The 17,491-nt window shown below is 45.1% G+C and overlaps 1 protein-coding gene across 1 annotated transcript; it reads left to right on the top strand.

Annotated features, from left to right (window-relative positions):
- Positions 1-3,225: 3,225 nt before the first annotated feature.
- Positions 3,226-16,557, top strand: LOC119448844 (glycoprotein 3-alpha-L-fucosyltransferase A-like). Its single transcript, XM_049666523.1, is given in 7 exon segments — positions 3,226-3,609; positions 4,346-4,569; positions 6,702-6,999; positions 8,758-8,941; positions 9,647-9,801; positions 16,247-16,334; positions 16,336-16,557. Coding segments are annotated over 7 exon segments (1,428 nt in total). The 5' UTR covers positions 3,226-3,352.
- The last annotated feature ends 934 nt before the right edge of the window (positions 16,558-17,491 follow it).

Consider the following 17,491-nt stretch of genomic DNA (forward strand, 5'->3'; position numbering starts at 1 on the left):
ACCAGAGAATGGGGCTTGCTTTTCCCTAGAGTAAAACGATACGTGCAAACGTGGATTCGCACGAGCACGCACTCTGCGGTCTCTTTTACGGCAAATAGCTCTGTGTACGAGCTTTCAAACGCGCTCGATCTTCGTCGGCGTCCCCAGTCCATGTTGTGGACGCCTTCGATGAGCCCTCATATCGCTGGCTTTGGGAAGGGGCCCGCGAAGAAATTGCACGAGTTGTTGAATGTCCACACCGGAGTAAAGCGACTAATGAAAAACCGCCGAGATTGGTAAGCACTGTACCTTTCGTACGCCTTACGCATTACTGTAGTATAAACACTGATCACCCCAGAATGCTGCAAGGGTCATTTAGGTCAACGCACGTTACTATGAAATGCATAGAGCGATCGTTAAATGTCAAGGATGTAGGAGGGTCTACCCACGTCAACCATCAGTCTGCTTCGCCAAACCAGCGTAATGACCCCATAGTAATTAAACTGTCTATGCATAAGAGTTGTGTGGTCACCGGTGTTGCGATTTAGAAAATCATTTAAGCACTGGATTCCCGGCTAGCGACGTATGAGCCTGTAAGAACAAGCACGTGCTCAAGTCTTTGGGATTCTTTAACGGTGCCTCCCTGAGGATTTATGGTGCCCTGCCATGGATGTAGCTGCCACGTGCGTTAATGCAGAAGAGGAAGAAGAAGTAGAGCGACTAGTCGTCCTCTTCTTTTCGAAGTCGGCGGTGCGTGTTTACTCCAGCTAAACGTTGCAGATTGCACGTCAACGCCTTCCAGAGCACATCGTGTACCGTGCCTCACACATCCGCGAGCAGAACCGCAGCCACCAAAGCGTGAGTGATGCCATTGTCGGGGAACTCATAAGTACCGGCAGTGTAGCGCAAACGCGCATTTGCGTTAGCGCTGTGTGGACGCAAGCGAGCTCTTGTAGTGTATACGCTGCGAATAGAGCCACACCACCTGTACCACATCATCATCATCATCATTGTGCAAATTGCCTTCAATAATTTTTTTTTCAACGTTAACCCAGAAGCGACTACGTTAAGTATTCATCTCGAATATAAAACCGGATGCCTGTAGAACAGTATGAAAGTAGTTTTAACCCTGCGGTCCCTCCGTCGTCATCTTTCGTGTAAATAGACCCTAAAGGGATATGGACGACAAAGCGATGGCGAAGAGCACATCTGATGTGCGTTTCGAATACCGCGGTTTGACACTAAAACCTGGGATGTATAGCGCCAACACGTCAACCTATATGCTGTAGCGTCGCCGATGGACGTTGCAGGGCGTTATGCAATTTCAGTATTGCAGTATGCTATAAGTAGCATACTGCGATTAGGATCTGCACTATATTCTGTCAGATAATACAGAGGGCCTTGCTGTTTGAGGCGTGAGCTGGCTGACAAAACATAGCGGCGCAAACATTCGCCACATGGTGAGGCATGTGTCTGCTGCAGCAAAAGTACGAAAATGACTCAGCACGTTGTAATGAAATAATAATTTCACAAAGATATGAACCCCCCGGTGACGTGCGAGGCTACACAGAAAGGATAGACCTTTACGATCGTGCGCTTGCTAGCCCGCCACCGAAGGGTATTCATGCCTAGATATTCACCCAACAAGACTCGCAGGGAACGTCTACCTTCCATAAACACTGGAATTCAAAGCAGATAGAAGCATTAACTGGCCAGCAGTGAAGATAAGCAAGACAGGTTTAGAGGATTGGTGGGAAAAAATCGGGGAAGACATTGATATAACTGGAGTCGTTACAGGCATAGTTAACTGTACAATATAAAGACAGAGGTTTTAGTGAAGACAGAACAGATCAAGGAGAGATAGGCAATGCGTTAGACAGCTATGCATGTATGCCATACATAATTAGCTCAAGCAGGCTATGTCACTATTTGTCGTCGCCCCGTATTATAGGGGAAGGCAACAGAAGTCATCATCATCGTCAACCGAAACTGAACACATGACACCACACCTATCGCACGATGTTAAACCTTTATCTCTGTGCCTAAGTAAAAATAAGTGTTTTTATGACAAGAAACATGAGGTAATCGTTATTCTTTACACCCAGAAGTAATGTCATCCGCAGTGAACGTATTCAGCGGTAAATTTTGCACATACGTGCTCTATAAAGGCGAGTATCCAAGGTCTTCTCACGCACTTACGCCTTCCCGTATTTCGTGCCGCCATTGTCCTACGAACATATATTCCAACGTGAAATACACGCGCACAAACATGCTAGTATTCGTGGAACAGAAAACACTACAGCGATTCTACGGGGGTCCGCAACTTTATTCTAGTTATGCGATACTAGGTGCACGTTATTAACTACCCCCTGCCAAGCCACGCAGCCTGCAGTGATTTCCACTGATTTCATGCACGTCCTTTACTACAGGCTATGGCTAAACGAAAGTTACTCCTTATGTGCATAGAGTTAAAAAATTAGATTATGGAGTTTTACGTTCTAACACCACGATCTGATTATGAGGCACGTCGTAGTGGGGGATTTCGGAATAATTTGGACCACCTGGGGTCCTTTAACCGTGCATCTAAATCCATGCGCACGGGTGTTTTCGCATTTGGCCCCCATATAAATTCGGCCGCCGTGGCCGGGATCATGTGCATACTGTATAACGCGTAACCTGAAGAAAGTTGTGAACTGGTACGTAATCGGTTCTGGTGATTTCTGCGCCGCGAAGACTTAATTGCTAGTTCCAGCTTATTGAAGCGCACCCTTGTCAAAGAAAAAGAAACCAGTTTGATGTAAAATGTTCGCATTTACGCGTCTCTTTCTATTGTCAGTATTCAACGTTGATCGGTTCGAGACATAAGTTTGTATCCGTGACGGCCCAAAGGCTTTCATAATCGTCCTTGCTTCGCACAAGGTACCACTAAGGCAAATGAGTCTTGCGAAAGCGCGTAAGACGGAGAAAGTTTCATGAAAGGGAAAATACTGCCATTCGGGGTAGCAAGAAACTGTGCAAAGGAAACCCGCATTGATTCCTCAAAAAGCTTCGCAGTTTAAGAAAAATTTATCCTGGTCCGGCGATCAAATTCGGGACCAACGCCCGTGTTGAATACCTGGACCAGGACAACGTTTTCTTCAACTGCGAAGGTTTCTTTCTAAAGAACAAAGTACGTATGGGTTTCTTTTATAGCTTCGTGTTATCCTCGGACGGATGTTTTCCTTTCAAGTTACCATTTGTAATGAGCGATTGCGGTCAATAATCGGCCACTTTATTCTCCTTTCAATGCGCGCATCGTCGCTGAACTCCCGTTCATGCCCCGCGTACAGCTCTGTGAAGATCTGTGAACAGCCAGCACAACAGTCAGCCCACTATGGTCCTGTGGCAGCCTTTCCGACGCATGCGGTTCCTTCGCCGCTGCGCCATGGCCCTGGCACTGGCTAGCTGCGCCATGCTCATCAACTACCAGATGAAGTTGATGACCTCCTCGAGCGCCTGGCAGCCGCCCTGGAGGCAGCAGCAACTGAAGGCAGCCGAGGTCAGCGGCCAAGACAGCCACGGAGTCGAGCAGGACGGACGCGAGAGCAGGACGGAGCGGGACCGTAGGATCATGGAGCGCCAGATCTTCAGGTTGGTTTGTGCGAAGGCATCATCATCATCATCATCATCATCATCATCATCATCATCATCATCATCATCATCGTCATCATCTTTATGTACACTGCGGAACAGAGACCTCCCCGAGCGATCTCCATTTACACCCCTCTCTTGCGACAGCTGGCCTCATCTTATGCCGGCAAGTTTACTAATCACGTCAGACCACGTATAGTTCTTTGCCGTCAGCGACTGTGCTTTCCGTCTCGTGGCACCCATTCTGTAACTATAATGCCGGTTATCTGCACTACGCATTATATAAAAATTCTTCTAAGATTTTTTTTTTTTTTTTGAGAGCACGTACACACCATTTGCCAGACTCGATGACCCCTCTCGGAGTCATCTATGACCCCTCTCGGAGCTATGGCAACAGATGCAGAATACGCTTCTTCGTTATCGCAAATGGTTATTGCATTTGCAGCAGCAAGTAGCACGTTGTCAGCTGAGGTTTACTCGTGAGAGCGCGTCGAAGAGAGCGCCTAATAATTCACGTGCTCTAGTGAACATTTATGTCAAATTCATTAAAGTTATTGGTTGCAGGATAAGTGTCATGCCATTGCATAACTATAAGCTGTTCAGTGTAATATTGTTTTTAGTGGGAGGTGGGGGAGAGGGGCAGGGAATGGTCAGAGAGGAGAACGCGAGTTGTCGTCGCACACGAAACAACCGGAATCTATACGACCGGTCACTATCCGCGTACGCCTACGTGCAGGGACAGCGAGCAAGCCGACCACCGACACGACGACCTGTCCCCGTCGTGGTCGAGGAACAAGTTGCCCTGGTTCTTCACCAACGGCACCGAGTGGCCTCGTCCATCGAGCAAGCTGTCGAGGCTCCCCAACGTGTGGCCCGACCCGCAGTCGCCGCAGGACGACCGCATCGTGTCGCAGCTCATGTACCTGCCGCCAGGATACAAGGGGCAGGCCAAGAGCGTCAGTGAGTCATGCGCTCTGAACCCTTCACTTATTGTACATATCGTATGAAGCGGGATACGAAATCACATGAGAGAGTTTAGCCTGTTCTTGTGCAACCGCAAGATAATAATAATTATCGATACTGTCTTTTGCATGATTTTATCTTTTCGTTTGTGACGCTTGGCAAATGAAACCTTGATTCACAGTTCGCAAACATTTGCCTGTAAGGGTATAAAAAGCCTTTTACGAGTATTTTTTCTCATAATTTAGAGTTTAGATCCGGGTTTCATCCTCCCGTAGATTACCCGATACAAAGGCAAGGGACACATATATCGTCATCATCATCATCATCATCAGGGACCGTATGAAGCTGCTTACACATGACAAACTTTTTGTCCCTGCCAGCGCTCATTTTTTTTTCTCCTCGTGAAGTCAATAAATAGTCAATTGAGATGTACCTTTTACGAAATACCCGGATTCGTAGACGTAAGCTACGACACTTGTAATGACATCTCTATAGGGAAGATGAGTGTACCATCGCAGGAAGGCAGGTAGGCAGTACTCACCTGACATGCCTGTGCTGGAATGAGCAGACTGACTCACTGAAGAGACAGATGGTGGACAAACACGTGAAGGACGACATGGAGACAAACAAAACAACGGACAACAGACCACATCGAGAAACAACACCGAGGCCTAAATGACTATACCGTTTCACATCTGATCAAGAGTCCAGAATTAAATTGAGCTTGTTCGCTGATTACTGTTAGTGACACTCCAGCCTTCTTTCTTTTTTTTTTTCGTTCTAAGTCGTGCGCGTTATTCTCTGTTTTGCAGATACCACTTCTGACACGAATAATCGCAAGTGGCATGATGCATCGAATGGTGAGACCTCCCGTAGTTTTTTTACGTATTCCATAGTAAACGATGTTTTTTTTTCTTTTTTTTAATTGTGCTGCCAGATACACCGACTAGCTTCGTTGTACTTGTTGCTATGTATGTATGTATGTATGTATGTATGTATGTATGTATGTATGTATGTATGTATGTATGTATGTATGTATGTATGTATGTATGTAGTATGTATGTATGTACGTATGTATGTATGTATGTATGTATGTATGTGTGTATGTATGTATGTATGTATGTATGTATGTATGTATGTATGTATGTATGTATGTATGTATGTATGTATGTATGTATGTACGTATGTATGTAGGTATGTATGTATGTATGTATGTATGTACGTGCGTGCGTGCGTGCGTGCGTGTGCGTGTGCGTGTGTGTGTGTGTGTGTGTGTTGAGATTGTCGTATGTTACTTCGTGCATATTCTAGAAAATTCTCTATAATTGCAGTGTAATAAGATATTGCTTAAATGTAGTCATTCAAGTCACAAGTTTTCTTTTTTCTTGCTTTCATTTCTTTTTTCAGATTTCAATCTCCAGCTTAAACCACGTGCGCACGTAAATTATTTGCCGTGGGCATTGCAAGGAACGTCAATCTGTTCCTTCACCATTGCTCACGTAATGGGGCACGTCGAACAGCCCGTGAAACATGCTAGGGCCTCTTGCAAAGTGGTCGAGTGAAGCAGTATTGAGCCGTCGGAAGTGAACTGGTCACATTGGATAAACAGAGGATTCAATTGACCCACAGCTCAACATTCGTGGTTAAATCGGTATGGACAGGGAAAAATCTGCCTCTGGTTGGCTGCAATGAGACAGTGGTCAAAAATGTTGAGCAGAAATTATGCAAGGGTGATTGTCAAAGCCAAGCGATAGGTTCCCTATAGATGTTAATTCTGAGATATGCAGCTGGGGCAATTTTTGGTTAGCTTTATTTGTTAATGCTGTTATGAAACGTGGGGGTGCTGTGACGTGTGCAGCTGTCGCATATCACTCGACAGGCACGAACAGGAAAATAGAAATATAATTGATTGATTGATTGATTGATTGATTGATTGATTGATTGATTGATTGATTGATTGATTAATCGATCGATCGATCGATTGAGTGAGTGAGTGATCTTAAGGTACTGAAAGCAACACGGAAGGCTCCGATATCGAAATACCGCTGTTGCGGCCAGGAATTGAGCCCGGTACCTCACGTTGAGCAGCGGAACATTGTCGCCACTGAGGCGCTTTGGCGGGTGCGCAGAGACGACGGCCATGAAGACCATCGTCCTGCATGGCGGCTGGTACGACTTCCTGGGTGGACGCGATCTGTTTCTGCGAGACCGGTGTCCGGTGGACAAGTGCGTCGTCTACCAGGGGTCGTACTTGCGGGAGCGAAGTGGCACCGCCGTGGATGCCTTCATCTACAAGGACTACTACTACGACCCTGAGGTTGCAGAAATCAAGGGGCGCCAAGTGAAGATCCTGTACCTGCTCGAGAACCCTATGCACACATTCGTCCAGAGTGGAGACACGGATATCGACTGGATGGCCACCTACCGGTACGCAGACGACGACTTCAATTAGGACCCCAGATAGCTAGCCGCCGCGTAGAAGGCGCTGGAGGAACGCTCAGGGCCCACGTGTATGTTGATGTAAATTCGTTAGAGCTTAGGCTTTGATATTCTATAGACGAGTGTTTCGCATACTACGTGTTCACTGTGGGCCGAATTCAAAAAAAAATAATTCATTCGTAAGTGTTTTTTGGCATCGGCCGACCTCCTTCCTAATAATATGCACGATATCGCAATTGACTCTGGTATCTGTTAACAGTTCTAACGTAAAAACGTTATTGCGAATACTGGCCCGGTTCGTTTACCAAGTTAGTTTCCTTCGTCTCTGCTTCTCTCTCCCATCCTCGCTCCAGCCAATCTTGTCGTATAGCTTTACGAATCCAAGGAGGAAGGAAGAGCTGGAAAGCTTATGGGCACATTTTATAGGTGTGTCGGACGGCCAGACAACCATTTGGTTAAAGTCCTTCGAGTAACCTTGGAGTGTACACAAAACGTGAAGAAAACTGCGTCACCACAGTGAGACATCCTCTTGTAGGATAAGCTGGGCCAGTAGCTGTGATAGCGAGACTATTAACAGGTTCAGTAACAAAACTGCATCACTCAGTTGAGAGACCCGCCTTTTTATGTCACTTTTGGGTCTTAGGTTATTTATTTATTTATTTATTTATTTATTTAATTTATTTATTTATTTATTTATTTATTTATTTATTTATTTATTTATTTATTTATTTATTTATTTATTTATTTATTTATTTATTTATTTATTTATTTATTACAGTATCCTCAGGGCCTAGAAGAGTAGAGATAGAAGGGATGGGTACAACAACAGTTCGAACATTCCAGAAAGTCGAAGTGCTGCAAAAGCAAACTTCGTGCCATTGTTTAAAATAGCACCCTGGTAGCCGCAAAAATCGCTGCTGTCTTTCAGTAGAAACAATTTCAAGGGACTCATCGCGCCTCTCTGTTAAATAACTGTCCTTCTGGCTGACAAACTATGGACATGCAATAAGGACCTATAAGCGTCACAAACACACGGACCTACATGTTCGATGCATCCACTCGACCCAGAAGGCCTTCTGCGGGGTGCCTCCCTGCATTCATTTTACAATGAACAGGATTTCAGAATACGCCACGAACAATGCGGGCCGGTATTTCTCACTCGTTGAACTTTCCTAGGAAATGCAGAGGGGAGTCGCCCTCGGCTGTGAATGGGTTTAGTGGGAGCGCGAAAACGAATGTGAGACAGCTAGAACAGTCGTCCCTTATCAGTTTATTAAGGCGAAAGCCTTAGATGCCACGTCGGTCAGTCGACCTTGAGCGAAAACGCGTCGACGACACGAAAGTACAAAAAGACTACGAACCCAAGACCATAGGTGGTAGCCGAACCCACGACCTGTGGCCGGAGTCGTACCCTCGGCCGTTGGTGGGAGTCGAACCCTGGACCTTTTGGTGGCAGTCGATCCCCCCCCCCCACCTGTGGTGCTAATTAGGGCGAAGTAAATTAAGGCACATGTAATTAAGGTAGAGTTAACTAAAGCACTCGAACCCACGACCTTTGGTGTTAATGAAGGCGAAGGTAAGTAAGACACAGTTAATTAAGAAATAGTTCATTCAGGTGAATTAAGACTAAGAGAATGAAGGGAGATGTGTACGTCATGTGACCATCTTATATGCATCGGCACTTGGGCTTTCGCCTTCAAGTCATCATAAGGGACCATGTGAATTTTTTTTCCTTCCCACTCGCAGAAAGGACTCGGACATTGTGACGCCGTACGAGAAATTCGTGCTTTTCGACCCGCTGGTGAAGACCATTAAGCGCGACTTCGACTACTCCCAGAACAAGACCAAGATGGTCGCGTGGTTTGTTTCCAACTGCGCCGCCTCGAACCGGCGCCTCGATTACGCGCACGAGCTCCAGAAACACATACAGGTAGGTGGCGTTGGCCCCTTCCATTTTCGAAACTAATGGAGCCGACATGAGCTACAAGGCGGAGATCGTTTCAGTTCAACTTCATCTTAAACTAGACACAAAAAAAGGCAAATACCGTTATCACTTGCACGTTTATCCCTTGCAAATTTGATTTCACGTTGACCTTCTGTCCTTCTCAAAATTAACTCCGAAGCGATTACGTAAGATATTCATCCGGTATGTGAAAGCTGACGCATCCGGAACAGTGTGGAAGTGGTTTAATGCGCAACGCTTCTTTTGAGGGCCCGTGATCGTTTTTGAAAGCACACAGGCAGAGAGATCTTTGCCGGAACCAAAATTGAGAAAAGACTTTCCTTTTTTAAAACAGTATGTATTCGAGAGATGTATAGCCAACAACGCGCTGCAGATGCTCCTTCTGCGAAAAAAAATTGTACGTAATGTTATTTGGAACGGTTTTCAGACTTCAGAAATATAGGCACAAGTAGAGATCAAGCGTTTCATTTAGTGTAATTATGGAAATAAAATGGATCAACTCAGTCAATCCAGTAGTGAGAATGTTTCATTCGACTCTCGCCATTCAGATGAAATAAAAGAAGTGGAACTACGTGAATCCCCCCTCTCAGGAAAGGAGTGAGAATGAAATGGTGAGCCCCACTCCGAAACTCTAATGAAGATTACTTTTTTTTTCTTTTTTTATGCGGATAGGTGGACATCTACGGCTTGTGCGGTACGCTCGACTGCCCTCGCTCTGAGAGCGAGAGGTGCTACCAAATGTTGGACAATGACTACCATTTTTACCTGTCTTTCGAGAACGCTAACTGCAAGGACTACATCACCGAAAAATTCTTCAATGCTCTCCGGTACGTGCTCCACGATTCCTTTATTTCCTTCTACTCTTTAGTTGCTTCATTTTTTTGTTATTTGTTTCCTTCACTAGGCTCTTTGTTTCCGTTCCTGCCTTCCTTTTTTGCTTTTTCTCCTTGCCTTTGTCTTCATTCCTTTCTTGTTTCAGTACCTTCATCCTTTTCAATCTTCTTTTTAAGCATGAAATAATTTTCGCTCCCGTTGTCGGTGACCTTCAAGTGACCTTGAGCCGAAAGTCAGAGCCGTTATCCGGGCACTCAAACGAGATCATCCGGGCAACCAGTCAAAACTTAAAACCTGCGGTCTCTGGCCGCCAACATTTTGCACAGGACCGCGTTACATAGGCTATAGTTACTGCCCAAACAAGTTACAAAAAGATATTGCTTCCGAGTTCTTTCGAATATTTGTTCGCAATGTCAATCAAGCTGTAACTTCTAGTACCGCTGAAGTTTTATTGTCATTTCCAATAGCGACTTTCAAAAGGCAGATGCAAAGCACCATACACGCGATGGTCATCTATTGGCGCTGAGACAGGGTTACCTGTGCTCTTTTCGACGCCAGCGGTCCGCGAGTTCCGCGGCGCGGGTTTTGCACCGCCTCCTTCGTACTATTCACGCCATGAGACTTCTTCGCCCGTCGCCGTTCTGTTCTGTTGCCCTGTACCATCATCGTCCTCGGTGCTGACTGTGGTGTCATGTGTGCTGCAACGTGTCTTTCCTGCCGATTGCGTTGCACCGCGGAGTTTTATCAGCTGTATAAAACTTGGACATGCAGCAGCACCAGCAACGCGCAGAACTGTTGTCGACGCCGTCGGCGTTTTGCCCGCGTTCGGGGTGCCATGTGTGCTGCAACGTGTCTTTCCTGTCGATTGCGTTGCACCGCGGAGAATGCCTCGGCTACGCTAAAACAGTGGATTCCTCAATACTATTCGACGCTCCCGACGACGCACATTCTTCGCCCCTCGATGCGTTCGACAGTGTGACTCGATGGCTGTTGGAGTGAACTTCCATCAGTCAGTCTCCGGTGATTTCAACGTCCACGCAACGCGCGAAACTTATCAGCATGCTACACGAATTTGCCGGCTCCTTCGCCTGCTATCAACATTCTCTAGGGGAGGACCAAATTAAATTTAGGGGTGGGCCAGCGCGCAACACGACTGTAACTTTCTCCAAGGAAATGCATAGCTTATACAGGGTGTCCCGACTATCATGCACCAAGATTTTAAATAGTGTGCGTGCGCGCGCGTGTGTGCGTGTGTGCGTGTGCGTGTGCGTGTGCGTGTGTGTGTGTGTGTGTGTGTGTGTGTGTGTGTGTGGTGTGTGTGTGTGTGTGTGTGATGTGTGGTGTGTGTGCGCGTGTGTGCGTGTGTGCGTGTGTGTGTGTGTGTGCGTGTGCGTGTGTGTGCAGAAAGGGAACCGAGGGGCCCTATTTCATTAATCATATCATAAGAAGCCATATCATAATAACTTGTACTTATTAAGTAAATTAGATGAATGATAAATTAATGGAAATGAAATTGGATGCAAAAACAACTTGCCGCAGGTGCGGAACGATCCCCCGTCTTCGCATTGGGTAGATACAGAGCAGCTGTTTTTCCTTTTTTTTAAGTGTGCACAAGCGAACCTCGACTGCAGCGAAGGAGTATAGTGAATATAGTGAACATAATATAGAGTCACTGAATATAGAAACGTTTCATTACAGCTCGATTATAGTGAATTGGTAGTATCTTAACGTGTGCACAACACGTTGGGTGTAACGAACGAGTACAATGGGTATATAGTGAAACGTTTCAAATAACCTCTGGTATGGTAAATTATTTGAGCAGGATCTGGAGCTCTTGAATTCAACGAAATCGTAACAGCGTCAAAGCAGATTCCCAAGACTTCCGAATTGTGGGAGCACCAGCTATACTATACAATTTCACTGATGCATTTTATGTGTGCATCAGACTAGCATACTCTGAAAAGGGTCTTTTTTTTTAACTTGGTATGTGTAGGGTACGGCACCCTGTTAACCCATGCAACCGGTTGTTTATAAAAACCAATAAAGACATCCCCCTCGCTCCCCACAGCATCTGTAGACGTAAAATAATTACCGCGTGGAATAAAAATAAATAGAAGTAAAGGAAAAGAGTAAATTGGGTGGCCTTAATGAAGTGGGGAAGCCAGAACTGGACGCCAATAAATCTTAGCGGACGCAAGAATTTAATGAAAGAATAAGCAACACAACCGAGTGCAATACGCCCCCCACAGCTTCAGAGTCGGTTGTTCAAACAAAAATTACAAGAGGCAGCTGTCTCGCCGTTTCGCTATAGATAGACGACCCGATAACCGTGACTTCCCTGTTTGTAAAAACCATAACAAAATTGTAGAGAAGAGAATTGAATGAGATGGAACCCTGAACGAGAACGTTAATTTTGAAAGTGGAGTTGGCATCACAGTATACGCGTATAGAGATATAAAGGAAGTGCCCGAAGCATGTATGATTGAAAATCATACGCGGACAGTTCCATTGTTATATAACTGACAGGCAGACGCGGAAGCGTATACGGACAGGAAATTAAGCCCCAGCAACCACTGCAGCAGCAAGTAGATGCAAAAGTTTCAGCGTCACAGCAGCGGGATTGAATAGATTAAACAGATCCGTTCCGGACAGAAGGAATAGGTAATACAGCGTACGAAAAATACCATGCAGCAAACAAAACTCGAACCGTCTAGCGGCAAGATATGATGAATTTATTGCATATGGTCTGAACATATACCGTTTACGCGACAGCGCTAGTATATGGGTTCAGAAAGAAAAAGAGAGAGAGAGAGAGAGAAAGGAAGAAGAAAGAAAGAAAGAAAGAAAGCGCAGCTTGTCATTTGCATAAGGTACACGCGTGCCCGCTATGTAGCGCTTTGTACAGCCCCCAAAATTGTTAACAGCTACACGCGAGCGCTTTATCGTCAGCTACGAGGCCTGAATTGTGATTGCTGAAATCTTCTATGCAGGTGAACAATATAGATCGAACTTGTTTTATCGGAAAATATTCGAGTGCTTAAAATCAGGTTGCAAATATGTAAAAGTGGTAAGCTAATATATTGTGAAACTGTGTTTAATGGTTCTGCTTTTATACCATCAGCACCTGTTACCCAATTGTTCTGTCAGTTCATTATGAGGAAATTTACTTCTGATTCATCTGTGGTAGACCAAAAAATTGATTCCTTAATTGATCAATTCCCTGAATAAGGAATCAGTGGCCCTGACCAGATGAATGCACCCGTACACAGTGCTAAAAAGTGCCAATGACATCGTAGAAGTGTGTTGTTATTAACAGTAATGAGGTTTGTAAGTAGGTGAACATACAAGTCACAGAAAAGTTTGGCAAACACGCCTACCCATCGTTTCTGAGTCGACATTCGCTGGTATTCGGAACAAATCTTTGTTGTTGTTGTTGTTGTTGTTGTTGTTGTTGTTGTTGTTGTTGTTGTTGTTGTTGTTGTTGTTGTTGTTGTTGTTGTTGTTGTTGTTGTTGACAACAACAACAACACAAACAATTGTGTTGTTTGTGTTGTTGTCACATCACAAACAATTGACAGAGGCAATGGTCTCTGTTTTGGGCACAAATGTTATATTTAATGCATGCCAAATAACTGACAAGAACATGTGACAGAGAGTTGCTCGCAAGTCGTGTGACGAACAAATTCTTTCTGGTGGCAATTAGTTATATTCTTAAACGAAACAAAACAAAGAAATCTAAACGTTCTTGGTTATCCCTTGCATGCTTTGTTCTCCGCACTTTTTTTAACAATGGAAAACAAAGCGCTTTCATCCAAACAAAGCGGATTGAGTACTTAGTTCAGTTAAAACGGGTCAGGAATAAGTTAGGACCTGATATAAAGCGAGCACACATAAACTAATATGAAAATGAGTTTGCAAGCATTATGAATACCCAGAAAGCCGTTTGGAATACTGTGAACAATCCTTTGTTAACATCAAACACAGACTATACCTGAACCTTTATAGAGGGCGTGTCTTGCTCTGGCACATTGCTTGCTGATATGTTTAAAAACAATTTTGTGACATTGCGGGCTTTTGAAATATCCGCTAGTACCGATATTCGCTATGAATCGTGCATAACAAGTCACATTAATGAATCAAATTTTGGGCTACCACAGATGAATCAGAAGTAAATTTCCTAATAATGAACTGACAGAACAATTGGGTAACAGGTGCTGATGGTATAAAAGCAGAACCATTAAACACAGTTTCACAATATATTAGCTTACCACTTTTACATATTTGCAACCTGATTTTAAGCACTGGAATATTTTCCGATAAGCTCAAGTTAGGCAGAATTTCGGCGATCTACAAAGGTGGTGATCAAAATGACTTGAATAACTATAGCCCATTTCTGTGTTGCCCATATTAAAAAAAATATATAGAGCGTGTCATGTATATCCGAATTTCGCATTTTTGTAGCTAGAAAGGTATAACAAATCACCAATATGGCTTTCAGAAGAAAAAATTCTACTGAGAAGCCCTTGTTGGCTATTAAAGGCAAATTAATTCATCATGTTGAGCAGGAACTTGACCCAATTGGAATATTCCACGAATTTAAGAAAGCCTTCCATTCTATCAAGCTGTGTGCTTGATAGAATGCATTCTGCCCCTGTCTACCGCAAGCACAATTACATCCTAACGTTTGAAAATATTTGCTACAAAAAAACCCGGACGCATTCCGTGAAACTTATTTTCGCAAACAACATGCAGATAGTTTTAGATGCACTACCTATTGTAGTGAGAGAATGCGGACAAATTATGTCAGGCAAAAAGTGAGACGCATGGTTTCCACAGCTTCTGAATACACATTGTGTAACTACCAGCATGATAGAAGAAAGCTGATCAGCAGCGTTTTCTAAAAATAAGATGCATGTTTATGTACTCGTGCTTCAGATGTGAATTTTATTGTTATTTCGCGATCTGTTCTTTTAGAAACGGTGCTGCTTACAACGGTGCAATGCGCCATGGCGCGCGCAAGTGTCACAATGTTTCTTAATCGCATAGTCTGCTTTCTAATGTGTTTTTCTTTTGAAACGTTTAGTTGGGATCAAGGTCTTGTCATTTTATTTGTATAAGCACTTTGTGAAACGATTTCTACGGTGTGCTTTATTATTTTTTTCTATAGAGTTGTAAAATTCGATTCTTTCATTACCATATCGATAAAGACCAATGCGATGCGCGCTTTGAAACTTGGTGGTTAGTGTGCACGGGTTGGCACGTTGTCAGGCATTTAGCTGCCTTTTTGCCCCTTCTTCCTATACAACCACCATATATACTAAATTGTTTGAGTGTCCGAATGGGTGACTGCACTTTTCTTCCTCAAGAGGGGTAATGCTGTTTTCTTATCTCACATAAGTTCTTGTTGGCAGACATTGCCATGTGCATTTTAAGCCTTTTCTTTTCTTTTGTCCATCTTTGACTTGCCGGGTCTTTCGTCCTTGTAGTCCCGTATTACTGTTTCGCGTTATACGCCCTTGTAGCAAAAATTAATGGAATACTAACTAGCCCACTTTGCCGCCCTTCTTTCATCGCACCTTAGTTGATAAAACCTCTTTTCAACGTCACAGCCACCGTTAGCAATGCTTTCGCTTCCAAGAGCATTACCGTCGTTTACATGTGTGCCAAGTGCGGAAACTGCGATGCGATGTACCACTGTAGTATTCATGTAAACACGGCTGCTTAATGAGCAACAAGCTTTCCTTCACTTGAGGCCGGCAGGCACCGAATATATTATACATGCTGGTTTTAGCACTTGAGTTTTGAACGAAAAGGAAGTGTATGTCATATTTATATTATAGATATTGATACGATGTATACTGACCTCTCACGATCGGTCAGCGTTCGTTCATCAGCACATGCATGCGTGGGTCTATTATCTTTCCCGTGTCTAATTACGCTGAGAAAACAGCGTTCGTTGCTTTTGAAACGCATGCATTTATTAATGCGAAAGCACAAATGTCCTATGAGGCAGAAAAGCCGGCGTTGTCCTCAACGAGTTCGTACCAAAAATAATCACCAGCGAGGATTAAGGTGCATTAAGGTTGGTACAAATTAGGGCAAGGTGGATTAAGGTAGACTTGCGAAGGACGCGTGACAATGTATGACGTCACGTATCTGACTTAACAAATTAATTAAATAAGCCATATCAAATCACGTAAGGATGCATAAGTGGCTGCCAATTTTTGCATTATCTTTTACGAAAGGGCGGAACATCGGGGGAGAAAACGGGTTTAGCCCGATTTTTATCAAACATGTCTGGGGTGCCGAAAAAAAATAAAATCGGGAATCGTCGGGGTTTATCCGAAAACAGAGGGACCCCATTTGACTCACCGCCTCCCTGACTCGGCGCGAGACATGCTCCCCTGACACGCAGGCCAACGTCTCAACTCTTCCCAGGCACAATGTGGTCCCCGTGGTGATGGGCGCTTCCCGTGAGGAGTACCTGGCCGCGGCTCCGTACCATTCGTACATCCACGTGGACGACTTACGCGTCGCCCAAGGAGCTGGCCGAGTACCTGCACCTGCTTAGCCGCAACCGGACGCTGTACAACCAGTACTTCGAGTGGAAAGGCACCGGCGAGTTCGTCAACACGTACTTCTGGTGCCGCGTGTGCGCAATGCTGCACGCGCCACCGCCGCCTCCAGATAAACTGCGCAAGAAAAGCGTCCACGAGTGGTGGCACGAAGGAGCGTGCAGGGCGGTGTGAAGGACAGTAGCGGAGTGTGACGCGGCGCAGGACGCTGGTTAGCGCGCGTCTGTGAGGGCCCCACACGCTTCAACGGCAGGGGGCATCGGCGCGATATAGCCTCTGCGCGCTCGTGGGACATATGTATATACATTGCTCGTGCATCCTGGCGAGAACTGTCGCTCTCTCTCCTTTCGAGAACTATACTGCGCGCGTCTCTCGACGGTTGTCGCAGACATCGACCTTGAGACCGCGAACTCTCCAGATATCAAAATTTTTTTCTGCTTGTGCTCCACAAACATTAGTTGTTTTCCGTCTGTTTATATTACCTTTCACACCGGTGCTTGCCTTGCCTATGTTTTTTCAACTGTTTTCAATTCGGTCGTGTGTGTGCTCGGTAGTTTTGCACGCGTTATGAACATGCATTTAAGTGAGCGCTGTAAAACATGTAGATAGATTCATATTCGTGAATACTTGTAGTAAAATAAAACTGTGCGGGAACCATCGATAATGATTGTCGATGTAAGCGAACAGCACGAACAAACGAGCGAACGACAATCCCCCCCCCCCCCCCCTCTTCGCAAATGTACAAAAATTACGGAGAAGGCGGAAAGCTTTGTTGGACCCATAGGAATGTGGAATGAAGCTCTGAGCCCGCGCGGCGACGTATACAAGACGCGCGAGCGCGCTGCGAGCGTGCTGCCACCGTTTCCAGAACGTTCTACGGGCGCCGCCGCTGGCATTTCCCTCCTCCTCCCCAGCGCCGATGTTGCCCTTTCCCTCAACGCCCTCCGTCGTTGAGCGCGAGGGGCAGTATGGGAATGCCAGCGCAGAATTGCATTTGCAAACATTAGCGCTGGCCCCATTACTCCTTTCCAGATTCCACGCACCGCCTCATATTTACTGTAGCGCCATAGTCGTCTATGTTGCATTATTACTGCATTACGCTTCCCCT

This window comes from Dermacentor silvarum, chromosome 4, assembly GCF_013339745.2.
Source record: "Dermacentor silvarum isolate Dsil-2018 chromosome 4, BIME_Dsil_1.4, whole genome shotgun sequence".
In the NCBI taxonomy this organism is placed as follows: domain Eukaryota; kingdom Metazoa; phylum Arthropoda; class Arachnida; order Ixodida; family Ixodidae; genus Dermacentor; species Dermacentor silvarum.